Genomic DNA, 27,706 nt, shown 5'->3' with positions numbered 1-27,706 from the left:
TTCATTTTTTTGTAGTATAGTTTGTGTTTTCTGTTTTTTGTTGGATTTCTGTCTGATTGTTCTTTATTGCAAATGAGGTATTGAAATCTAGTATTATTGTTTTGCTACCTATTTTTCCCTTTAGCTCTGTCAACATTTGTTTTGTAGGTGCTGTGATGTTAGATGCATATGAAATTGCTATATCTTTCTGATGATTGGGCCCTTAAATTATTATATATTATTGGGTCCTATTTTATTTCTTCTGACAGTGTTTGACTTAAAGTCTACTTTTTCAGGGATGGAGGAGGTACTCAGATTTGAATCTAGGGGCACTTTACCACTGAGATACATCCCTAGCCCTTTTTTTATTTTTTATTTTAAGACAGGGTCTCACTAAGTTGTTGAAACTGTCTTCAAATTTGCAATCCTTTTACCTCAGCCTCCCAAGTCTCTGGGATTATAGGTATGTGCCACCAGATCTGTCTTAAAGTCTGTTTTGTATGATAAAAATGTAGCCACTCCTGCTCTCTTTTGGTTAACATTCACATAAAATATCTCTTCCCATTCCTTTACTTTCAGCCTATATGTGTCCTTAAACCTACAGTGAGTATCTTGTTGACAGTATATATGTTAGAACTTGTTTTTAATCCATTCATTCATTCTATGTTCTTTTGATTGGATGTTTAATCCACTTGCATTTACAGTAATTATTGGTAAAGAAAAATTTGCTATTGCTACTTTGTTAGTTGTTTTGTCTGTCTTTTAATTCATTGTTTTCTTTCTCCCTTGTTCTCTTCCATTGTGTTTCATTGTTTTTTTTTTTTAATCTTTTTCTTTCATGTAACTTGTAGGTATTTTGTTTGTGGTTATCACAGGACTTTCATAAGATAATAGCAATCTGTTTTAAGCTAATAATTTAATTTTAATTGCATATAAAACTCTATAACTTTTATATTATTACTTTCCCAATTTACTCCTATTTATATTGTATAATTAACATTTTTCTTTGTCGTAATTATTTTTATGATTTTTTTACTCTAGAATTAAAGATTTATCTCCTAATCTTAGAGTGAAATACAGTATAATGTATTTGTTTTTGCTTATGAGTCTTAAACTCTCTCATGCTTTGTGTTGCTATTATACATCCTTTGTTTTAGCTGGAACAACTCCCTTTAGCACTTCTTGTAAGGCAAGTCTACTGGTGATGAATTACTTCAACTTTTGTTTATCAGAGAAGTCTTTGTGTCTTTTCAATTTTTAAAGGACAGTTTTATCAAGTACAATATTCTTGGCTGGAATTTTTTCTTTTAGCTTTTTAAATACATCATTCTACTTCCTTCTGACCTGCAAAGTTTTGGCTGGAAAATCTACTGCTACTTTCTGATCATGATGACTTGTTTTCTCTTGCAGCTTTCAAAATTCTTTGTCTTTTGACCTTCGACAATTTGTTATAATGAATTTCAGTGTGGATTTATCTGTTTTATTTTATTAAGCCTCTTTGGAATTCCTGAATCTTAACACCTATTTCCTTCTTCAGATTTGGGAAGTTATTAAACCATTATTTCTTTGAATAAATTTTCTGGTCCTTTTTCTCTCTCTTCTCCTTCTTTGACTCTTATAATGTGTTTGTTGGTCTACTTTGTGATGTCCTCTAAGTCCCTTAAGTTATCTTCATTCCTTTCAACCTTTTTTCTTTCCTCTAACTGGATAATTTCAGATGATCCATCTTTGAGTTCATTGATTCTTTCTTCTTCTGGTTCTAGTCTCCTGTCGAACTCTTCTATTAAAATTTTAGTTCAGTCATTCTTCTGATTTAGAATTTTTGTTTGATTTATTTTTAATTTTTGTTTCATTGTTGAAACTCTCACTTTGTTCACCTATTTTTCTCCTGAGTTTATTTGTTCCTTCTATGACAGTATTTTCAGTTATTTCAGGTAATTAATGTATCTCCATCTTATTAGGGCTGGGATTTGGAGTTTCATCTTGTTTCTCTTTTGGATTGTATTTCTTTGTTTCACCATTTTCCTTGACTCTGTGCTGGTATCTATGCATTAGAAAAAAATAAAACAGAACAACAAAACACCACCTCTCCTAGTATTTAAGGATTGTCTTTTTTTAAAATTTATTTTTATTGAAAACAAATGGGGTATAACTTGTTTCTCTGTACATGAAGTAGAGGCATACCATTTGGGTAATCATACATTTACATAGGGTAATGGTGTTTGAGGATCGTCTTTATACAGAAAACCTTTCATCAAGAAACTCTGGTTAGAGTTTCTAACCTTCATGTTAGTCAAACTGCTTTTTTGTTCTTAAAGTCCCCAGAGTTCTGCCGTATACTGGGCCCCCCTAGTAGTACTTCAGGATAGGCAAGCCAAAAAAGAGTCCCTTAAATAATACCCAGAAAAGTTGAAACATTAAAATAATAATAATAATAATAATAATGTTAATAATAAATATTTTTATTTTGAGACTGTCTCCCTAAGTTGCCGAGACTGTCTTGAATTTACTTGCAGTTCTCCTGCCTCAGGATCTCTAGTAGCTGGAATCATTGGCCTATACCACTACACCTGTCCTCTCTTTTATTTGGGAAGGATACTTTTGTCAGATATTGAATTCTTGGTTGAAGGGTTTTTCCTTTTTTTTTTTTTTTTTTTTTTTTTTCAGAATTTTAAATATATGAACTCTAAAATTTCTGTTTGGTTCCTTTGTATACTTTCTTTATTTTCTATTTTGAAAGTCATTGTTTTCATGGTTTCCTTTAGTTCTTCATAGATGGTTTTCTTTAACTTTTTAGATATATTTAAAATGATTTGTTTAAAGTTGTTGTATAATGAGTTTAATATCTAAGATTCCTCAGGAGCAGTTCCCGTTTCTGTTTTTCTTGTCTATGAACCACACTCTCTTTTTAGCATACTTAACTTTTTGTTGAAAAGTAGATATTTTGAATATTATAATCTAGCAACCTCAGAAATTAGATTCTTCCCCATTCCCAGGGTTGTTGTTGCTATTCTAGTTGTTTCTTTGTTTAGTGGCATTTTAAAACCAATTTTATAAAGTCCATATATTCTTTCATGTGGGGCCTCTTGAGTGTCTGTTCTGTTAGGTTAGTGGTCAAATAATATATAGAAGTTTCTTTAAATACCAAGATTCAGGTTTTTCCTGATTGAGCTTTCATCTGGGTACTGTAAACTTTGAATGAGTTTCCAGATTCTGAAAAAAAAAAATGATTCTGATAAATTTTATCACTTTCCTGCTTTTTGGAGGGACTTACCTTTAGAATTCCTTATTCTATTTTTTCAACATCAATCCTTAAAAGAATATATATTTTTTATTTTCCTAATAACTTTACCAGCAGGCTTCCAGTATTACTGATAATACAGGTATTGCTTATTTCTTTGTTTTTTAAAAATTAAGAGCATCTCCAAATATGCTCAAGTATTTCTGTTTTATAGGGGGAAAAGGAAAGTAGAGTGATTGTATTATAATAATTTTAAGGATACTATGATGTCCACATTGGTAGAATAATGTCAGGATTATTTAGAGTTAGGTATGATAAAATTAAATAAGTATTTATTGGGTATGAAAAAGTCCTTAATAGGTATCTCAGTTCACCTAAGAATGAAAGTAAGAGAATATTGGTAAAATTGGGATGTGAAGAGGAATCTGAAACTATTTTTGTAGAGATTATATACATCATTAAATTAGCAGAATGTCTAGATTCTTGATGTTTTTAGAAATTGCTTGAGTTCTACAAATTTGGAAGGACTAACTATATCATATACTTCCCTATGCATGATCATAGTATACTATGAACTTTAAAGGTACCAGTGAGAAGTGTCAGTTGCTACTTCTGTAAATCATTGCTATGGTTTGCATCTTAAATGTCCCCTCAGAGCCCGTATGCTAAAGGATTGGTTGCTAGCCTGGAGTGCTACTGGAAGGTGAGGAACCTTTGGGAGTGGGATCTAGTGGAAGGAAGTCAAGTCATTGGGAATGTGCCCTTGAAGGGGAAATTGAGACACTAGCCCCTTCCTGGCTCTCTCTGCATTCCAGGCACCATGTGGTAAACTCATGGCTTCCTCTGCTGTAATATAGTGTGCCATCACAGTCCCAAAACAATGGGTCCAAGTGACCAGGGACTGAAACCTCTGAAGCCATGAGCCAAAATACATCTTTCCTCCTTTTAAGTCAATTTTCCTGATATTTTGTCATATTACCAAAAAGCTGACTTAAGACAATAATCTAAAAGATAAAACAGGAAATCACATCTGGAAACCTGAAAAACTTCATAAGACCTGACATACATTAATGCTTTAAGTTTATCAAGCTGAAATGACACTGGAACAATAATTTGGAAGTCCTGGGAGTTTTTGCTGATATCCTTTTGAATTTGCTTCTTTGGTAAAGTTACTTAAAACCTTTACCCATAATAAAATACAATATAATGGCTTAATTCTACAATATTTTTAGTGTATGTAATATGTTAGGAACTGTACTAACTTAAAATTATCTATCTAGGTCATGGAAGAACTTGTTTGACATGCTAAAAACCTTGAATGCTATTGCAGAGGCAGTAGGGAGTAAACCAGGGTTTAAGCTAGGGAGTGATGTGGTTAAATTTCCTTATTGAATTTTGAGCTCTGGAGAGCATATTCTGTAGACTGGATACAAGAAGTAATGAAGATGGGTTTAAGAACTGTGAGTCTGTGAATAGAGAACTCTTTTAGGGGGAGTTCTCTAATGTGAAGACTAGTGAGGGCTGATGAAGGTTTGAACTAGGACAGTCATGGCAGGTGATGTTTGAAGAAAGGATGTGAAACTTAGTAAAATGACAGGGATGAGAAAAGGGGGATGAGAAAGAGGGAAAGATGATTCCTATTATGGCACCCTGCCATTAATGCTAGTAATACAAAAAGCGGGCTTTTTTTTTTTTTTTTAATGTAGGGTGTAGAAGGGAGGCAATGATGAGTTTTGCTTTAAAACTGCTGCGTTTAAGGTAATGTGGAGTAATCATCAGGCTATGTAAGTTTGAACCTCAGGGTAAAAGTCAGGGCTAAAGATAAGTATCTGAGATTGATTAACAGTACTCTAGCAAGGAAAGAAGGTGGTATAGCAATTGACATGAGGAACAAAATATTATTGATAAATGGAAGGCTTGGAAATGTACTTTGAGAGATTAATTATGCTGCTCCAATTTGAAGTATTTGAGGGATGGAATTCTGTCTCCTTAATTTTTATATCCTCAGAATCTATTACCATGTCTGGTACCCAGTAGGTACTTAATGGATATTTGTTGAATGAGTCAAACTTTACCATCATATGGTCTCTAAACATAACTAAAGCCATTTTCAGATTCCAATGGAAGTCCTGCTGCTATTGTTACATACTTTGATGGCTAAAATAGCATCTGTATTTACTTTGCCTAGTCAAAAGCTAGAGGAAAAAGCCTAAATTCAATTGTAAGAGTATCTATAGGAAAGAGAAATATGGTAACAATGAATTTATAGGTACCAGCTAGTTTGACTTCTATGAAATAGAAAAATGGTTACTTCTATTTTAAAGTGGATTGTGGAATGGAATAGAGTCAAACAGGATATGACAGATGAAGATACCATATAGACAAATATTTAAATATGATTTTATAATTTTATTTTAAAAATGGTTGAACAGAATATATAATAATACATAATTATCTTTGACTTTTAGCTTTCAGTGCATTTATAAGGAGTAAAAAGACCACAGAATAATTTTTAATTTATGAAACTGACAGTATTTTAGAAGTTGAAATATGATCTTCTGCTTCTAAAAATCTAATAATTAGTGGCTCATCAATGATTCTCTAAATGTTACTTGTGATCTTTGAACTTCTTTCCATTCTCATTTTTTTGATCCTGTTTCCTGAAGATCAGCTATGCAGGACACACAGGTGTTAACACAGCTGGCTTGATGATGGCAACTCAGTCCATATCGCCTTCTCGTGTGCCATCATTCATTTTGTTCAGTGTCGTTCTGACCTAGACAAGAAAGAAATGGTACTCCAGCTCAAGAGGGATTTAAAAACCTTGACAACTAAAGATAAGAGACTGCAGAGTGTCATGTACATATGCTTAACAGCTTTTAGCTTTAACAGATCTAAATAACTAATTTCGCTGTGCATCTGTCTTTTTTTTTTGGAATAATTTGCTGTAGGAAAGGAAATATCTCTATATGGAAGACTGTAACAATTTATAAATAAATTTCTCTATACTTAGGTATGGGTTTTTGTGTTTGTTAAAGTAGTCCAAGGTCATGATAATCTGTTTGTGAGGGGCGTTCTTGGTATGTAGCTACACCATAGATTTATCATGTCTGTCTAGTGTCTTTATAAGATGGTCATGATTAAATCACCTTATTTTCCAGCTTGATAATTTGATTTGAGTGGTCAGTGTTTCAGATCTTTAATTGGTATGTGGCCAGCTTCATAATTTGATCCAAGAGATCTGTTTTTTTAGTTCCATAATTGGGATGTAACTGTAATGTGTGGGGTGGTTGTGGTGGCAGATTTTGCCTTCTTTTCTGATGATAGCAACTGGCATTCTGGAGCTGGCCCTGCTCCAGAGTTGGTTAAGTTCAATAATCTGCCAGCAAAAAAGGACTAGTTTCTCACTCCTGATTTTCCAATTTTGAGTTTTTCTGCTTACTACAGTACCCACCTCTGCCGAGAGAGTACCAAGGTCTCCTTCTAATGGGTGTGGAGCACAGCAGGAACTGTTGCATGCATCCTGGGAAATCATGGTTTGGGGATCTTCCATGTGAAATTGTGACTGTTGTATATGGATGACTGCTACACAGGTAACTAGTTTCTCAGCATAATTTGTGTGTGTGTGTGTGTGTGTGTGTGTGTGAGAGAGAGAGAGAGAGAGAGAGAGAGAGAGAGAGAGAGAAACACCAGAGATAGAGTGGGAAAATAATGGTTTGTAGGTAGGGAAGTGGAATAAGGACCAAAATCTTAAGTAATTTCTTAAGCTATAAACTGTCCATGTGTAGACATTAAGAGATGTTATTATTTGATTCTAAAAGCACTGGACTCAGTATTCTCATATTAGGATGGCAATAGCTATTCACAAGATGGATAACAGAATCAAGTGGGGTTATGTGGAGTGTACTTTGATAAGTATGAAATACTGTGAGGAGTACTAGTGGTAGTATTACAAACAGAAATAGTACAGTTATCTGTTCATTTTATATATTAAATACTTAAGAAAAAGGTAAAAGAAGGGAAATATCCATCTAAATATAACTGTACAATTCCTGATGTCATTTTCATTGCATTGCCATACTTTGATCCCTCCTTCTATCACTGGGTACATATCAGAATCTTGGAACTGTCTGAATATTTTTTAAAAATTATTTTCTTGTTCTTCTTCACTGAAGACTCCATGAGCTTGGAATGATGTTTTTGCCTGATTACATTCTTAAGAGCCTCTCTATGCATAATGTCTTTCTTACAATATTATTACAAAGTGGTTAACTCTGACTGGCTCCCTTCTCTTTGTATTTTTATAAGCCTCTCTAGTGTGCCTGTTATGATTGTTTAATCAGATTATCTGTTAATTAGTTATTAGAATAGGTGGTCAGTAGCTGTGCCAGAAAAGTTAATCTCAGTCAAGTTGCATACTAGACCATGTAAAATTTGAAAATATGTCAGAGATGGTACACTCATGTCATAAAACACTTGGATAAAAGGATCCAGAAAGTGTCTTTGAGATGGCACCCTGTGTTGGTGACACAAGATTGACTGACTTAGAAATTATTTGTAGAGTCTCTAGTAAGAGATAATAATAACTTAAAAATGCTTTTTGGGTGATGACAAATAGTGTTTGCTTCTATACCTTTAGGGTAGTAGATGAACAACTTTTTCTATAGTGGTCCAGACAATAAATATTTTAGGTTTGTGACCCATATGGTGTTTATCTCAACTGCTCAACTCTGCCATTGCAGCAGGAAAGCCTTCACGTGTGATAGGTAAACAAATGGGTGTAGTTGTGCTCCAGTGAAATTTTATGTACAATAATAGTTGGGGGCTGATTTTGTACCTGGGTTGTAATGCCTGCTGCCCACTGCTCTCTATTGTGCAGGTTGAAAAGTAGCCCCCAGTCTGCTCTAGTAGGATGAAAATAAAATAAAAAGGAGAAGGGAAAGCAATAAGGATCAATGGAAGTAAAAGAATGCCCCAAAATGGGGGTAGGACAAAGGAAGGAAGGCAAATGGAGGCAAAGTAAATGGTGTACACAGGATGATTGTAGGAAATCTTGTAGAAGTCCCTTTGTATTGGACTATCTCTGGTAAACAGTTTATTTTCAAGTCCCTGAGGTCATACTAGATTGAAGTAAATAAAATTTTAGGCAAATTAAAAATATGATGTAAAGTCCTGTTATCAGTTGCTTTTCTAAGGCATTCAGGACTCAGGCAAAGTATACATATTTTTACATGTGTTCTTAGGTCTATTTCAGTTTTTATGTTACAATCTTTACTTCATCGTTCTTGCCATCTGTTGTGTGATTTTTTTAAAAAATCAGAACATTGAGTTCAGGGGGATTTATAACTGTTCATGATAAAAGATGGAGGATCACATTTTAAGAACTGAGTAATTTTTCCAGAAATAACTAATTTCATAGTTGTTATTTATAGCAAAAATCTCTTTTTTGTAGTAAGGTACAAGTACAGAAAATTAGAAAACAGATTGATGACTTGTTAGTAAAGGTTAATCAGAGGAATAGGAATAGATTCATAAACATGTATCTTATGGGTCTTGTAGAACTGAATTATTATAAAACAGTATATTTTAAAAGATATACCTCTTTTGAAATACTTATTTTTCATGACAGTGTTGTGAGTTTTGAGCAAATTTCATTTATTTTTCTCTTTACATCTCTCGTTTCTTATGACCTATTAGAAAAATCTGTCCTTTAAAAGAAAGTAACAAGAAAGGATGAAACTAAACTGCTCTTTCTAAAAATAAAAAAGTCAGAGAAGTAATGTAGCTATTATTCTTTTTACAAATATTAAGAAATTATGCAGTTTTATAGGATGTTTTAAGAATATATAAAATTGATAAGTTGAGATTTTATATGTGACATTTTGAAGTAGAAAATGTTTTTATTACTGACATCTATAAATGAATATGAGTGAAAGGATATAGAATCTTATTTTTAAGATGAATAATGATGTATTGTAAGCAGAATTAAAGGCTGGCTTTTCAGATTATGATTTAATTCATGGATAGATGACTTTTAGTTGTTTAATTCTAATTCATATGAAATACAAGCTTTAAAAGATGAACTTACATTTCCTTTTAGGAAATATAATTTTACTCTTCTAATATTATTCCAAAAAATTCTAGCAATAAGGAATTTGCTTTAGATTCTCATTCTTGAAAAGAATAATTTTTTTTTAATCTAATGGGCAGTATTTCCTAAAGAAATTCCACATTCTCTTTTTTCAGAAAATATTTTAGTTGCTCAGGTTAGAAGCCTTGTGGTTCTATCTTTTCGTAAACAAACTTAATGCAGCAAGATAAGAGTCCTTTCTTCCTGTTCTGTGTTGATTTGTTCCCTGGTTGTTCTTGTTCACACCCTGAAATTCAGACTTGCCTTCTGCATTCTTTCTGAACAGTGTCTCCTTTTCACCCTACCTTTTTCTCTTCCTTGCCATCTTTCTTGCCTGCCCTGTTATATTTTTGCTTGTCCTATTGTCAGTTATTTGTATTCTTTCAATATGATGCTTTCATTCTCTTTTTTCATCAAAATAAAAGAAGTCCTAGATAATCCTTTTTCAAGACTTTTAAAAAAACATTTTCTAGAAATATTTGGAGGACATTTTAGAAGCCTTCTCTCAAGATTCGTTTCATTTAAAGTGGAGAAAAACTCTTATAGTTTTTATAGAAATATTTGTGATACTTCCTTCATCTGTTATTTATCCTAGATCACTGTCTCTTGATGGCACTGCCAACATTCAACAGATAATTTGTAACTAAATGAAAGCATTAACACATGCACCTTAAGCCAGCCATGGTGGCACATACCTACAGTCCCAGCTACTCCTTGTCCTAGTTACTCAAGAGGTGGCTGCAGGGGGATCATGAGACTAGGAGTTGAAGGTTGGCCTTAGTAACTTTGGTGAAACCCCACCTCAAAACAACCAGAGAAACCTTAAATGCATGCATATTATTCAAATAGCTTAATTGCAATGTCCATCACTAGGTATATTAAAAAAAAACAGCTGTATTTAAAGGTTTTAAAAATCTAATATAAATTAAGTAATGTCAGAATAAAAACATTAAAATGACAAAAATCATAATTTTAAGTGCCCAGTGTCCCTGCTAATATTGCTCAAAGTTTATTTAGAGAATATAAAATGTGGCTTACTGTTCACTGTATGTCAAGCTTCTTGGGTGAAGTATGGTGCCTGATTTTAATCAGGTTAAAAGACCTCCAGTGCATGAACTGTGTAGTGGGTTATACCTACATTGCTTATGGTGTTCCCCCCTCCTTTGCCCGTATTAGCAATCTGCTTTTGTACTTTGACATCCAGGATTTCCCTAGTGAATTTTGTCACAGAAAAAAGAGAATCATCAATATCGCAGTTAAACTTGACTTTCAAAGCTAATAGTATCTCATTTGGGGGCTCAAATTTAATAAATTTTCTTTGATTCTGGGTGAGTTTTTAAACATCAAACAATGAATTGGCCAGGGTGCAGTAAAATATTTAGATCTATTGACTATGGTTCAGAAGGGTAGAAGGCAAAACACTAGTGGTTTGATGTTGATAAATTCTCAGTACCTTAATCCACATTAATGTTTTCTTTTATCTGAGTGCACATTGGTGACAAAAAAGCAAGAAAGTATCCATACATATAAAATGTGAAATCTAAAGCCACATATATTTGTAAAATATGATTAACTTTGTTATGCTAAGCGAGTTTTATAGCATTTGTATCCTGGTTGAAAACTCTGGAAAATGTTACAGATAAATATATACTCTGAATTGGAACTCTAGTGTGCACATAGTACTCACTCTATAAATTATAATAATTTCATTGTAATATATTTTGCAGTATACGCTTTCACATTCATGTATTGACAGGAAGTATTGAGATCAACTTGGGAAATATAAAGATTCTTATACCCATAGATAGCATGAACAATTAAAAATCTCAACGTTTGTGTTTGCTGGTTTAGGGACATGCTATGGAGTATGATAGTTTTGTGAGATGTTTATATTATGTAATTAATTCATGTAGTAAAAAATAATTCAAGCAGTTTTATAAGCTGCTCAAGTATAATAGAAAAATGGAAATTAAAAAACCGCTTACATTATTGCCAAGTTACATTTGAAGTTGCTCAGATAAAATGAGATATAAATATCCCAAAATTTATTTGGGCAATTAATGTTATTTTTTTAGTTACCCCCATTCTTGATCTTTGCTATCTCATAAAAACTGTTTTCTCCTTTATCTATAAGCTAATTGTATAATATTTATCAAATATGATAGCAAAGTGCTAAATATTTAAAAACTGATTCAAGCATTTGAAGCTAGAAAACATGCTATGTATAAAAAATAGTATCATTAAACTGTATGATTAAAAATTAAGGTTTAACTATCCTAATTGCAAGCTAGACAGTGGAAATCTTAAGGCTTTCCCTAAATTTGGAAATTAAAATCCAAAATATCTGTTTCTGAGCATTTCTCTATGTCTAATGAACATTTTCTCATTTGTCCAGTAGGTGGCAGTGTGATACCAACTGCCTCTGATTTCATTCTGGCTGGAGAATTGGTGTTTCTCCTATATCTGTGATGTGCTTGTATTGTTACCTTTCTGAATACTTAAAATATAGTACAAATACTACTGATTTTATCTCATTTACCTTTCATGGGAGTTGTGTAACCAAGTTTATTTACATGTATTTAATTGTTAAAACTCAGATTTAATAAAATCCTACAATTTTAGAAGAGTAAAATGGGTAAACAAACCTCTTATTTGTATATTTTTAAGTATCCTTTTGTGTTGAGTATATTTGTTTTTATTCCTGAGTACATACCAGTGAAGTTTTTTTTCAAAGAAACCTCATAACTGTTGGTTTAATGTATTAGTTAATATCAATTAAACATATTATTAAGAATGACAATAATTAGGAAAATGCTGTTTGTTTTTGATTTTTTGAACGTGGTTTTTTTTCTTTCCTTTTTATTTTCAGGGTGGAACTGTGAAAAAATAATTCAAAACCTCTTGATCAGAAGAGCTCCAGTGACTCTTCTTCCCCTTCTTCATTTCAAGCAGGAGGATGCTTTTTCTTCTTAACATTCTCCCCCAGCACTCTGAATTAGAGATTTATTTGCAACGAAAAATCAATTAGTCCTAAATTTATTCATGGATTTCAGGTCCAGCGATCAATGCAAGTCCACTCAGTGGGCTCAAGGGGACCCAGTTCATCCCAGTTAATGTGTCTGAAGGGGAATTACCATTGATGCTGTTTTTTTCCCTTTAGGTCAGAGATCAGATCTCGCTGTCACGGACTGCAGCAAGTAGGAATGACTTCACCCTGCAGCTACCCAAACTGCACCTGGAGACCTTTGCAATGGAGGGGCTCAAGGGCGGGCCAGAGGTTGTAGCATGCCAGGTTAGAGTCTAAATAACATTGTTTGCTACTGAGACATATAGCAAAAGAGATTGCACTAACTGGAGAGAATGAAAGCCTCGAAGTATTGTGAATAATTTAAAGGAGATGCAAATGAATTTTTCTGCATTTTCTTCTATCATGTAGCAGTATAGTTCACACATAGATTATTTTAAAGCCTAGAACTAGCCTATTAAAATAATCCAGAAAAGTATTTTTACAAAGGAAAAAATGTGTATTTTGCAGCAAAGTATGGTGTTAAAAGAACATACTTTACTATCAGTGGAGGACAATAAGACACGAGACAGTTATCTCTTTTAGCTAGTCTTTATTTGTTGCTCTTGCTGTTTTAAATCACTTAGATTAAAATTACTAAGAGAAATACCTGAATTTTTTCAATGTTAAATCCAAAACATGTTCAACATTTTAATGTGGTAATTTAATTTCAGCAAAACTAGAACCTAACTGTATATTGTATTGAAGAAAACTTTAGCCTTTACCATTTAGTTTTATTAAGTATTATAATATGTGCAAACCAGGTCATTTTATTTAGAAACTCAAAACACCAAATTGTAAAACCTCAAATAACTTTAAAATTGACTAAATAAAGAAATTTATTTTCAGAAACATTCGTTTTCAAATGTTTAGATATCCTGTTTTATGTCATTACTGTATTCTTGTGAAAATAACTTTCCTTAAGGTTAAACTCCCTTTTAATCAGACAAGACAAAATTCAGTATGTGTTATCCTCCTTTTAATATCTAAAACCTTCATTAGATGAAGTTATGTAAATTACAAGAAAACTGATATTCCAACAGAGTTGTTCTCATTCATCAGCACTCTAGATTTTCCAATGTGTTTTAAAGAGAAATATCTCTTAAAATTCAGTCTCTTTTTTGAATTTTAAAATAATCTTTTTCATTCTTCAGTTTATGGCCCTGTGGAATTTTAATTTTTTTTTTACAAAATTAATGTGAGTCCATGTGGATCTATGTTTACTTTGTACATGCTCCATACCCTAATTTTATCTTATTAGTCCCCAAACTAGTGCTCTACAAAGAAATAAATACTATTGTTTCTTTCATTATGCCTATCAATATATCTAAATATATATATACATATATAAAATTATATAATTAAGCATAAAATATTTTTATTTTATTTTATAGACTAGAATCCTATACTGTTATTTAGGACAAAATTAAAATGTGTGTTTAAATTTGATTACTGGTGTTTATAAGAATTCATTGAAGGCTGGGGTTGCAGGTCAGTGTTAGAGCGCTTGCCTAGCAGGTGTGAGGCACTGGGTTCCATCCTTAGCAACACATATAAATAAATTAAAGGTATTGTGTCTATCTACAAATAAAAATATTAAAAGAAGAATTCATTGAGACCATTAATACAATGTGATTTGAGATTTTTCCAGAGGTTGTAAAATAGTTCTTTACTTGTCTATCTTGATTCAGAATTTCATGGGGTGTAGTATTTGTCATAATTCACAAATGAAGACTTCTCTCAAACTAGATCTTATAATTTGAAAGGAAACTGATTCCTAGGAATGCTATTTTGTGGGGCAGAGCATGAACTGTTTATGGTTCTGATGCCTAAGAATAGCAAGAAGGAAATGTAAGAGACCTGCAGTTTAAACTACTATCTTTTCCAGGTTCTAACAAAAATCTTCTGTTACCTAAATGCTCGTTAAGTTTTTCAATAACATGCTGTAATATATATTGTAGTTAGAAAATTAGATGACAGTCATAGTAATAATAGCTACCATTTCAGTAAAAACTTAATATGTACCAGGTACCATAATGTCATTTAATTTTTATACTGGGCTATAAAATAGTTGTCTCTGTCTACATTTTACAGTGGATAAGCAACAACCACAACAGGTAACTCTCTTCAAATCAGCACAAGTAAATGGCAGACCCCAGAGCCTGGATCTAAGTATAAAAGTAGTTGACTGCAAAGCTGAACTAGTAAATCTGACACTAAAGAATTTAGACACCTATGGTAAATGCTAAGCATTAAAGCTTGGAAATCTGTAATAGTTTTTCTTCCATTTGTAAAATATTAATTATACATCTATATGTGATGTAGGTCAAGTTTTGTGTTGTGTTGTAGACATTTACAGATAAAAATGTTTCCATTTGATAACCTAATACTATGAAAGTGTATGTTTTACCTTTTACAGTATAAAAATGTGTGTATTTATGCTAACTGTGGCTACTTATTCAGGAAATCAGTATTTAAAAATTTATTTATCATGTAAATATTGTACATATTTATGAGACACAGATATTTTGATACATGTATGCACTTCATCATGATCAAATCAGGGTAATTCATAACGCGCATGCACACCTCAAACATCCTTTCTGTGTTGAGAACATTGAAAATCCTTTATTCTAGCTATTTTGAAATATACAATAAATTAATTAGAATTAACTAGAATCACTGTACTGTGCTATAGAACAGTAGAACTTATTCCACCTAACTGTATTTTTGTATCTGATAATCAGCCTCTTTCTGTTCACACCCCTGCCCCCACCTTCTGGCAATCACTATTCTATTCTCTATTTCTGTGTGACCAACTCATTTAATTTACACACATGAGTGAGAACATGTGGTATTTATCTTTCTGTGCCTGATTTATTTCACTTAAGAGAATGTCCTCCAGGCTCATCTATGCTGCTGTAGATGACAAGGTATTATTCATTTTTATTGCTGAATAATATTCCATTATGTATCTATACCACGTTTTCTTTATTCATTCATGGATGGAAACCTAGGTTGATTCCATATCTTGGTTTTTGTGAGTAGTGCTATAAGAAATATGAGACTGCAGATGTCTTTTTGACATTCTGATAGAGAAATTCAGTATTTGTTTAGCTTTGTACTCTGACTCTGTGCTGATGGACTCTGTGCTGTGTGTGTGACCTCTGATGATGAAAAGAGAATCACTGTGTAGGTGTGGCAATGTAGGAACCATTTCCCACCCTGCACAGCTGTCATTCAGAAGAGTAGGAGTTGGAGTTTTCTTTTTTCTACTGCGGCAAGCTTTATTAAGGTATAATCTTGGATGGAAGGAAAACTGGTGAGCACTATTGAGAGGTGAAAAAGGTACATGGATTACCTATTCTCTTTGAACCTAGAAAAGCACATAACTAATGCTTTCCTACAGGAGAAAATTCAGTTCAACTTGTCTCTCAGATCTGCTAGCATTTTGCCTCAGTTTCCCAGTTACAAAAAGTGTGTTGCTTCCAGTGTCTCAGACTTGTGGTAGGATGGAATGAAGCAAGGCATGCTAAGTAGAGCCCTGTGCCTAGCACAGAGGCCCCTGGTAAAGACCAGGAAGCAAAAGTAACTTGTTTTTGTTACTTTTAAGGATGTGTGTGGCTGTTTTATATTTCCAGGAAGGGTTATTTAGGAACCTTTTTCTCAACACTTTTCCATTTAGTTCCTTTACTCTTTCCTATTTTTTTTTCAAAAAGCTTTGAATAATTTTATTAAATATAATCTCTTTTAGCTTCCTATTTACTTTTTAATGTCATATGATTTTCCAGTGAGGCCTGTCTTCAATGTCTAAGCTCCTCTGGCAGGTTTAGTACTATTATATTAATGTTTTCATGTCCCAAATAATAGTATGTTAGACTTTCACTACAATATTGATAAAAATGAAAATACCCAGATTAGATCACATAGCTTTAACTGAAAAGGCCAGTATGCTAAGAAAGCAAGACTTTTTAATAAAAAATATTTATAAAGGTAATGTCTCGTTTTCATTACCATATACTCTAAATTGCCTTTTTCTTAATACTTATTGGAATAATAAGTATTTCACAATAATTATTGTGGTTTGAATATGAGGTGTCTCCCTAAAATTCCTGTGTTAATGCAGGAATATTTACAGGTGAAATGATTAGATTACAAGAACTATAATATCAGTCCATTATTGTTTGAATAGGCTAACTGGGTGGTAACTGTATGCAGGTCGGGCATGGGCAGAGGAGTTGGGTGTCTGGGGGTGTGCCCTGGAAGGATTGCTCTTCCCTGTGGCGTCTTCCCTTCGCCATGTGCTTCTTGTTCACCATGACTAATGGAGTATCTCTTCTCCACCATGCTCTTTCACCATGATGCTCTCCCTCACCCTGGGCCCAAAGCAATAAAGTCAGCCTGCCGTGAACTGAACTTCTGAAACCATGAGCCAAAACAAACTTTTTCTCCTCTAAGTTGTTCTTGTCACTATTTTGATCACAGCAATAAAAATCTAACTGATGACAATTATGCTCTAGAAGGCTGGTAATAATTGGCAAATATTGGCAGGCAATCAATAAATGTATCTTCATCCCCATCACTGATAAAAAGCAAATAATCATTAAATAAAAATAACAAGAGCTGAGGTTGTAACTCAGTGGTAGAACGCTTGCGTAGCACCTGTGAGGCACTGGGTTCCATCTGCAGCAGTACATAAAAATGAAAAAAATAAAGGTATTGTGTCCATCTACAACTAAAAAAATATTTTAAAAAACTAATGATAACTAACTTTTATTGAGTGCTTTATGCTTGTTACTTTAAGAACTTGTATTATAATCTCATTAATCATTTAAATAATTTTGTGAATGATCGGTACTCTGCTTTTATTCATTTTACAAAGGAAGAAACCAAAGTTTATTAAGATGAAGTAAAACACCAAAGTCACAGATCCAATGAGCAGGGTAACACATCCATTCATGCTTTTAATCATGCCATTCTGTCTTCTGCTAACTATGGTTTACTGGTTTTTGTTTGATTTTGGTACTGGAAATTGAACCTAGAGGCACTTTACCACTGAGATACCCAGTCCTTTTTATTATATTTTTTCGTTTCAAGACAGTGTCTTGATAAGTTGCCGAGACTGGCCTTGAACTTGTTATTCTCCTGGTTCAGCCTTTGGAGTAGCTGGAATTAAAGGCTTGTGCCACCATGCCTGGCTTTGTTTGTTTTTTTAAGATGGCTGAGAAGAAAAGAATAAAGATATTGTCTTTCTGTAGACTACAGTTTCAGTTGTATAGAAATAATGGAAAGAACAGAAATCCAAAAGAGGATTAACTGGGCAAGTTACTTAACTTTTCTGTTTGGGCTCTTCATTTCTAAAATAAAGATAATGAAAGTTCCTTAACTCATAATATTAGTGTGTTGATGAATGGATTATTCCATTGGAAATGCTTATAATCTGTTACTAAAGATACAGTGTAAATACTTAGTATTTGATTGCTTCACTAGTATGAAAGCTTCCTGCGATCAGGAATGTGGCCTTGTTCACTGCATCATCCTCAGAGCTCAGAACCATCCCTCGCAGAGGAGGCCCTGAGGCCCTCTGTATATATGGGTGAATGAAATTCTTGATTTCAGACACTTGGCAAGATGACTTAAAAAGCTGCTTTTATCTAAGCCATCCATGCTCAAGAAACTTGTTATATATATCTATATCTATATCTATACTTTTTTTTTTTTTTTTTTTTATTTCTAGACCCACATCACTTAAAAAGAGTCTCCCAGACCATCTCATTGAAGTGTTTAAGGCTTAGTGCATAATATCAATACCTCTGGAAATGTAGTATATTTTGTAAGGGTATGTTTATAAACACTTCATTAGAGTCTTCATTGTGAAACCATTTATTTATAAAGATTTAAACAACAGAGTCTTCCCTGTAAATACAGTAATCCTTTAATCACTCCTAACCCACAGTGTCATTACATGGTCCTTATTTAGAATGGTTTTTAGCTGTGTGTTGTATTCATGACTTTTGGTAGACTTTCTTCTTATTTTTCAGGTGTATAATTTCTTTGAGTGTTTTTTTTTTTTGGTATCTATATAGATAAAGAGCATCTTGCAGGGAATTTTGTTATAATTTTTTGTGTACAAAGGGATGAAATAAATGATATCTGTACCTAAACTGTCAGAGAATGAAAATATCAAGATTATCGTTAATAAATATAACATGTGTTCTCTGTTGCAGTCCTTAAGGCAACAACCTTCTAATTGTTCTGCAAGAAATTTCTACATTTTTGGCATACTTAGAAATTAAAGAGACATTATGCAATTTTATTTAAAAGATTATTTCATCTAGTTATTTTTCTTCTACATCCCATCTATATAGTGAAATTTCAGAGAGCTGATCATCTTTTTAAACATGAAAATGAGGAATTTTGAATGAAAATATTGTTAAATATAACAAATACTACTTTATAAATAAAAGAATATAATATGCCTGATTAAAAAATTTTGTTACTCTTATCATTAGTATTATACATATAAATTGTAATATAGTGATAGTATAATATACTCAAGTGTATAATGGCATTTGCCTTAATTTAACATGAAATTCGCTAATATTAATCAACTTATCAACTTTCAAAAATTATACATGATCTTGACAATAAAAAAATCATACTCTTTAGAAGAGTGGAGAGTAAGTTCATTTGAGATTTTGCCAATTAGAGACAACCAGTGTTAACATTTAATATATATTCTTCTGGTTATTTTTCAACCACAAATATACCTCATGTGCACTTTTTATTTGTATTTGAAGAGTAATTGGGCCATACAGTTTTGTAAGCCTTAAACAATGTAAACCTAATAACATATCATGGATATCTTTCTTGTCAATAAATACAGATTTTTACCAGATGATACATACTACCATTCTTTTCTTAGTCCCCACATTTAAAAAATGAGTTTATTGTATCTATTTATTTATTTATTTTTTATGTGATGCTGAGGATGGAACCCAGTGACTCACACATGCTAGGCAAGCACTCTACCACTGAGCCACAACCCCAGCATCAGTCTCCACATTTTATTTTAAAAGATTTATTGTAATAAGGTATTTTTTCTTTAACCTCATTGTTAAAACATAGTATTGGTGCCGATAGCTGAAAACATATTTGTTAAAGCTATTAGTTCTATAAAGTTATTTTAAAAAATTTAACAGGTGAAACATTTTATATTTTGAATCATGGCTTTTATTTCAGACCAGTGCTGTGTTACTCCCCACCCCACCCTGGGCTTTCATCTCTCTTTGCCTTTTGAAAAGGAAAAGAGGACTTATGGGGGCAAGGAATTGCATCTTTTTAAAACTTTCACTACAGATTTGAAGAATCTTATAACTTCCAATTTCTTAACTTACACACTGAATTACATCCTGTGGGAGTGATCTCTTATTAGTGATCTGAACTGATACCAAGTATAATCTGGTAATAATTCTTCAGAAATGTGATTGATTCATAAAGTTCTTCTGTTTTTTTTGTTTATTATTTCTTCCTTTGTTTATTATAACAAAGAATTAGGAAAATTAAATCACAACCAGTATTATAGAAGGTTGAAAAGATTGTGCAACTTTGCTAGAAAGTCATAAGATTGTCTATAGCACAGATGAAATCCTTCCTCTAGATACAAATTACACAGGTAGAATGAGTTCATGTTATTTTATACAATGTTGATCTTTTTCTTGAGGAATATAACATTGTCCTTTCTTGTTAAGGATGAGTATGAATTGTTATCCTTAGGGTGCCAAAAATGCTATAAGGAGTTCTATCCTAGAATCACTATTTTCTATGAGCTTTTAGTCCTTTATTTTTTCAGTATGTCAGTTTCCTTTTCTGTAAAATGGATAGAATAATACTTGCTCTGGTGCATCTTGGGGGTGACTAGGAAGATTATGTGACATGTATGAAAGAACTTTGAAAAATAAATAGCACACAAATATTTTTTTACAATCGTTTCCCTTTAAATAATTGGCATATAAATATTCCTTTGTCAGGTGTAAGATTGCTTAGTTTTCAATATCCAAGTTGAGTTTTTGCCCTTCTAAAAGACAAGCAAGTAAATCAGATTATAGGGAAGTTGGCAACCATGAATCTGCACAGTTTTCTGTATGTCACTGAGTTTGCTGGAAACATCATGTGGATCAGAATAGGAATTACTTTCTTAACAGCATAGTATTTGGAAAAATAATTACATTTTCTGGCAGTAAGGTAGTATTTGAGAAAATGTGTAGAGTCAGAATGCCTGGATTGAAGTCCTGGCTCTGTAATTTAACCACCTTGGCAAGTCACTTTACGGCACTGAGCTGCCATTTCCTTATCTGTAAATGGTGACAGTGAAGGCTGTCTTGCTTTGGCTCACAGAATTGTGGTGAGATCAGGTGAAATGATGTGCTTATGAAGGTGTTTTTTACATTAGAAAATGCTGTATTAACATGAGCCACATTGAACTGAACTACAAAAGGTCTGGGTTCAGGAATAGTGACCCAGGTACATTGAAGAATGTTTTAGTGTTTTGACTCTTGGTGGCTTTTGACTGATGATGCATTCAACATATGCCTTCAAAAGAATCAAATATTCAACAGTTTCAGTATTTTCTTCCAGTTCAATGTAAAGGCATTGCCAAAATGTAGGTAGCTAATGTTCACCAAATACTTCTATTTTTAATTATTATATGAAGCAATGCATATAATGTTTTCTTATTTTAAACCATTTTGTCACCTTCATTTATGCCCTATAATGGGGGCATTGTGCTTCAAATCCGACTCAGTGAAATGTGACAGTATTTGCCTATGTATAAAATGTTTGAGATGCACTTTAGTGCATTTGGAAAACACAAAAATGACAAAACATAATGCAGTACAGATTTTTTTTTATAACTTTCAGTTCCAGGTGACCCTAAGTAGAAGAGCTGCTGCATTTTATGAATATAATTTTTTTCATTAATATTAAGAGGCAAAAACTAAATCCTAAACTTAACCCTTTGTCTTTTTTTCATTTTGAAGCCTGTTTTTAAGTAAAGTGTAACCTTACTAGATAATACCTTTTAATGCTTATTATTGAGAGACTAAAGCCTGTGAGCACTTGAACTTTCAAGTACTACAACCAGAATTGCTATTCATTTTAGCTACTTGGACAAAAAAGAGTTTTTGATGGACTGCCTAGGTGAAGACCTGGAAAAGGAAGGGTTATCTACAAATTGAGTGAGTTTATTATGGCTTAGTGATTTGCTGATTGATTTCATTTGCTGTCAGTTAAGGCTCTCTTAATGTCAGTTTTCTTTGCATAATGCCTTGAAATAAAGGCTGATGAAGTTCTTCAGATTGATGCCGCTTATATAAACTGACCCTGATTTGCCCTATTCTGCATGGCAATTTAAGTGACAGCAGTTAAAGGAAAATCAGCAATGAATATGCAACTTAAGGATTAAGGGAGTTGCAGTAAATCATTCAGTCTAAAGCTAGGTACAAAAGTAATTTTTAATAATAATTCCATAGATACCTTAAGTTTTATTAAACAGACTATTACTCAGACATTTTGTTTTAATATGTATACTACATATACATAGTAAATATGTATATATGAGTAGTTCTTTCTGAAGAAGAGAACTAAAAGTGATCCTAAATCTTCTGGAATTTTGATAAAGCTTTCTCTCCTCACTTATTTAAACCTAGAGTTGACAGAATCATAGTTTTAAAAGTATTTTATTTGGATATTCACATTCAAATGAATAAGATCAGACCTTTATCTTATTTCATCTACAAAAATCAACTGAAAATGGATTAAAGACGTTAATAAGACCTTAAACCTTAAAAATTCTAGAAGAAATCAGAGACGACAAGCTCCTTGGTATTGGTCCAGGCAGTGATTTTTTTGGACACCTACCAAAAACATAGGCAACAAAAGCAAAAATAAACAAGGGGAACTACATAAAATTTAAAAAACTGCCCAGAAAAGGAAACAGTCAACAATAAAAAGGCAATCTTTGAAATGATAAAATATTTGCAAATCCTATGTGCAATATACTAATATCCAAAATATACAAATTCAGTAGCAAAACTCCCCAAATATCTCTATTAAGAAATGGACAAAGGACCTTAATGGATGTTTTTCCAAAGAACATATACAAGTGGCTAAGAGGTATATGAAAAGGTGCTCAACATCATTAATCACCAGGGAAATGAAAATCTAAACTACAGTGAGGCATCACCTCACAACTGTCAGGATGTCTATTATAAAATTAAAAAGATAATGCTATGTGGTTTGAATGTGTCCCCCAAAGTCCATGTGTTGGAAACTTAATCTACAGTGATATGTGATAAGTGGTGGGATCATTAAGAGGTGATTAGGTCATCAGGGCTCTGCCTTCATAAGGGGATTAATACCATTATTGTGGGAACGAGTCCATTATCACTTATAAAAGAATGAGTTTGGGCATCTTTCTCCTCTCTCTCTCTCTCTCTCTCTCTCTCTCTCTCTCTCTCTCTCTCTCTCTCTCTTCTCTCTCTCTCCCTTCCCCTCTCCCTCTCCCTCCCTTCCCCCCCTTTCCCCTTCGTCTCCCTCTCCTTCTCTCTCCCACTCCCTCCCTCCTTCCCTTTCCCTTGCCCATGTGAAGTTTTTTGCCATGTTATGGTTGGTACAACAAGTAGACTCTTACCAGATGCTGACTCCTTGATCTATCTTGACTTCCCAGCCTTGAGAACTGTAAAAAATAGACTTCTGTTCTTTATAAATTAGTCTCTGGTATTCTATTTTAGCAGCAAAACAAAAACTCTTAACAAATGTTGGGATTGTAGAGAAGGGGGAACCCTTGTATATTATTTGTAGGAAAATAAATTGATATAGCCATTTTGGAAAGCAGTATGAAAGTTCCTCAAAAAATTGAAAATAAAACTCTCATATGATCCAGCAGTTCTGCTTCTAGGTATATATACTAAGGAAATGAAATCACTTTCTTGAAGAGATATCTATACTCCTATGTTCATTGCAATATTATTCACAATAACCAGGATAATGAAGTCAACCTAAATTTATATCAACAGATGATGATAGACATAAAAGAATGTGGAGTGGAAAAAAATATATATATATTATTTGCTGCCTTAAAGAAGGAAATTATGAATATATAACAACATGGATGAACCCAGAGGACATTATGCTAAGTGAAATAAACTAGCCACATAAAGACAAATACTGTAGAATCTAAAAAAGTCAAAATCATATAAACAGTAGAATGGTGGTTACCAAGGGTTAGGGAGTAAGGAAATGGGAGATGTTGGTCAAAATGTACACACTTTGCTTTATAAGATGAGTGATTTCTGGAGATCATCGTACAACATTAGGTATGGTATACTTGAAATTGGCTAACAGATCTTAAGTATTTTCAACAAATGTACAAAAAGTCTATGTGAGATGATAGCTGTTAGTTTGATTGTAATAGTTACCAGTGTAGATGTGTATCAAATTATGTTGTATACCTTATATATAATTTATATCAAAAAACTTTGAGATTGTGTACTGCTGTATATTAAATAACCAGTGGGATGGATGTAGGGTAATTTTGAAGATTTCAGAAAGTGCTTTTTGGTTTTAAAGCCTTGAATGATTCTCATGGTACTGGCTAAAATTAGACATAGCTTTTGGGGGGAAGACTAATCAGTAGCTCACTGAAGAAAAATAGGAAATATTTGTTTAACATAGACTGTGGCACAATAAAACAAAGAGTTTATTTGGGCCAACAGCGATTCGTGAATCAGGCAGCTCCAAACCAGAAGTAATTCAGAGGTTGTGTTCAGGGAACACAGGGAAAGAATTTTTTATAGAGTGACCACAGAAGTAAAGCAAAGAGAATATTTGATGAGTTACAGTATACAATTGCCTTATTTGGTTTATCCTTGCTGCAAAGTCCCTTGTTATATACATCAGAATAATGACTTCTTATTAGCTGGGGTTATTTCATTTTCTTTTAATAGGCATTTATAAGAAATATCTCAGTTTAAGTTTTGCTTATATTAAAAGTTAAAGTCACTTATGAAGCCTAACTGGCTTTGTCTGCTCAGGAATTTTTCAGGTCTTGTCTCCATGTAAATTTAATATTACTGTCTTAATTTCTAAGTGATGGCTTTTTAGCTCACACCCAGCAGATAGTTTTTCTCTGTGGAGTATGTATTACTTCAGTGTTGAGGGGTAGTATTTTTTTCTCTAGTACATGTTATAATGTATTTTAATCAAAACTTTTCCTGGTATATCTTCATTAAATTAAAAGGAGAGCTTAGAAGAGCACCAAAGTGGAGAAAATGCTTGAATTCTGTTTGGGGGTGGGGGCAAATCATACTGAATAAGCCTTATGTGATATCTGTGACTTATTTAGAAGAGGCACGAGTTCTATTTGCAAATAAGGTTTAGAAAATTCTTGGACCTCAGATCTTTGGTAGAATGATTGTCTTGCAGTGTGATTTCCTCACAAAACATAAAATCTAAAAAAACCTTGTTTTTAATTTTTATAAAATTGAAGGGAATTATGACTTAATGTATTTAACCTTCTATGTTATTAAATTATGTCTTGGGATGAAATAGAAAAAAATAATCTTTATGAAATCTTTAACAAAGGGTCTTATGTAAAGCCCTCAACAGATAGCTACTATGATGATAATTATTGTGACAGTATATATGAAGAAGTTGAGGAGGTATATTGTGATTCTTTAGAAAGTGAAAAGGGATTCACTGAAAATTTGAGGTGTGTCAATGTCATCACCAAGTTGTTGTTGTTGGTTGGTGGTACTGGAGGTTGAACCCAGAACCTCACATGTGTTAGGCAAGGTCTCTACTATTGAGCTTCTTCCTCCAGCCTTTTTTATTTTTTATTTTGATACCAGGTCTCACTGAGTTGCTGAGGCTAGCCTCAAGTTTGCAATTCTTCTGTGTCAGCCTCCTGAGTCACTACAATTACAGGCATGAACCACCACACCTGGCCAGCTTTTTAAATTACTGGTTATTAAGAGGTTAAATGACTTCTTGTTAGTATTGAACAGGAGGTACCATTGTAACTGATGAAGGTACTCAGTGATAGGAATACATTTTAGGGCTATGAAAAATTTTTTCTTATTATATTTTTGTTTTAATATATACTCAGTGAGTCCTGGATGTTAAAACCCATAATTAGTCAACAAGTAGTTAGAAGTATTGCAAGGATTTGTTAATAGATAAGTCACCAGTTTACTATGCAGCATGAATATTACTTAGACTGCCTTTAGAGCACAGAAAACAGAAGATGGTCATGTCCTTCAAATTTCTCTGCATCATAAATTCATACTGTTATGATTTGGATATGAGTCGTCCCCCAAAAGCTCATATGTTAATGCAGAAATTTTCAGAGATGAAATGATTAGTTATGAGAACTGTAACCTAATCAGTCCATCCTAGTTTGAATGACTAAATGAGCTAACTGACAGGTGGGGTGTGGGTGTAGGAGATGGATCACTGGGGCATACGCTGGGAAGTTTGTCTTCCCTCTGGCACTCCCCTCTACTTCCTGGCCACCATGAATGGAGCAGTGCTCCTCTGCCACATCCTTTCCCTACAATGTTTTGCTTCAGCTCAGTGGGTTTAGAGCAGTGGGCTTAGCCAGTCATGGACTAAACCTTTGAAATTATGAGCCAAAATAAACTTTTCTTCCTCTAAGTTGTTCTTGTCAGGTATTTTGGTCATAATGCCAAAAAACTAACACAGAAACCTGGTACCAAGAAGTGTTGCTGTGATTGACTTGACCATATAGTTCAGAAGCTTTTGAAACTGATTTACAGGAGGAGTTTGGAAAAGTTCGGAAATGCAGCCTAGAGAATCCTTTGAATTTTGTTAAGTGAAGCTTAATGGGGTCATTCTGGTGGGAACACAGAAGGTCAGAATGTGAACCATAAAGACTGCTCATGAGGTATGAGAAGGAAATGAGGACTTTTGTTAATTGGACCAGGTCATTTGTATTACATTCTGGCAAAGAACTTACCTGTTTTGTCCATGTTCTGAGATTTTGTATGAGGCTGAATTTAAAAGTGATGAACTTATTAATTTGATGGAGGAAATTTCAAGGCAGCACAGCATTCAGTGGCATGGATTTTGCTGATGGTTTTCAACCAGATTTACTCTGAGAATCATGAGTGGAATGATGTTAAAAACTTGACAGTTTGACTAGAAAAGTGCTTGTAAAACTGAGGCCAAATAGGTGTAACTGCTGAAGAGATTGCAGTCTCTAAAGAGATGCTGAGTAGGTTGCACAGGGATACTAGGAAAGATGGCTTATGGGCATCTCAGGAATTTGCAAGACCATACCCATAGCAAGTTCAAAAGTATAAGGAAAAATTCTTTTGATAAGAGTTCTTGGGGGCACCCTTCTTACACAGGGGACCTAGGAAGTTACTTCACCACACTCATCTGCCTAAGCACCCAGAGGCCACTATAGCTGTGATCCCAGAAGGTCTAGTTATTGCATAAGCTGGCAGACCTTGGCATCAGCCACTTGGTGCTGAGTCTACAGGAATTCAGGATGCTGGAGTTAAGAGGTCATAGAGACTTCCACTGAAATTTCAAAGGAAGGCCTGAGAGGTTAGGAAAAGTGCAGCAGGGTTGGAATCCCCAAGAATGCCCCTAAGAGGGCAATACATGAAACCATGGTGAAGTGGAAGCTGGAATGGAGACCCTAAGAATTAAAAGATGTTAATAATACAGATTGTCAACCAAGAAAAGCTAATAGCTGCAGGGAGAGCCAGGCTAAAAGAGAGCCCATGAGGGCTGCAACCAACAAGACCAAAGGGACAGGGCTGCCCAAGTTCTTTGGAGAGAACGTCTCACCACTATGTACCCCAGATCCTGTACATGCAACTATAAGACCTGATGTCTACCTGGCTGGGTTTCAGTCCTGCATTGGTCCCATCCCTTATTTCTATTCCCCTATTCCTCTTTATGGAATGGGATTGTTTACTCCATGCCTTTGTATATTGCACATATGTAACTTTTGATTTTTACAGGGGCTCACAGCCAAGATTTGCCTTGAGTCTCAGATGAGACTTCGGAATGTTGAAACTGTACAGATTATGGGAACTCTTTGAAAGGGATTAAATGGATTTTGCATTGTGAGATAGACTTGAGCCTTTGGGGACCAGGATGGAATGCTATGGTTTGGATGTGAGGTATCCCCGCAAAGTTCCTGTGTTAGTGCAGAAATAGTTAGAGGTGAAATGTTTGGAGTATGAGTGCTGTAATTTAA

At 33.6% G+C, this 27,706-nt stretch overlaps 1 protein-coding gene across 1 annotated transcript in view; it reads left to right on the top strand.

The window, feature by feature from the left end:
* The window catches only part of Ccdc171 (coiled-coil domain containing 171), a 370,550-nt gene that overhangs the window by 262,524 nt on the left and 80,320 nt on the right, over positions 1-27,706 (top strand). Inside the window, 1 exon segment of the mRNA XM_047523648.1 lies at positions 12,511-12,642. Within this exon segment, the coding sequence (XP_047379604.1) occupies positions 12,511-12,642 (132 nt within the window).

Source organism: Sciurus carolinensis, chromosome 14 (genome assembly GCF_902686445.1).
Source record: "Sciurus carolinensis chromosome 14, mSciCar1.2, whole genome shotgun sequence".
NCBI lineage: Eukaryota > Metazoa > Chordata > Mammalia > Rodentia > Sciuridae > Sciurus > Sciurus carolinensis.
The sequence above is the reverse complement of the archived record's forward strand: the minus strand, read 5'-3'. Positions and strand labels throughout refer to the sequence as shown.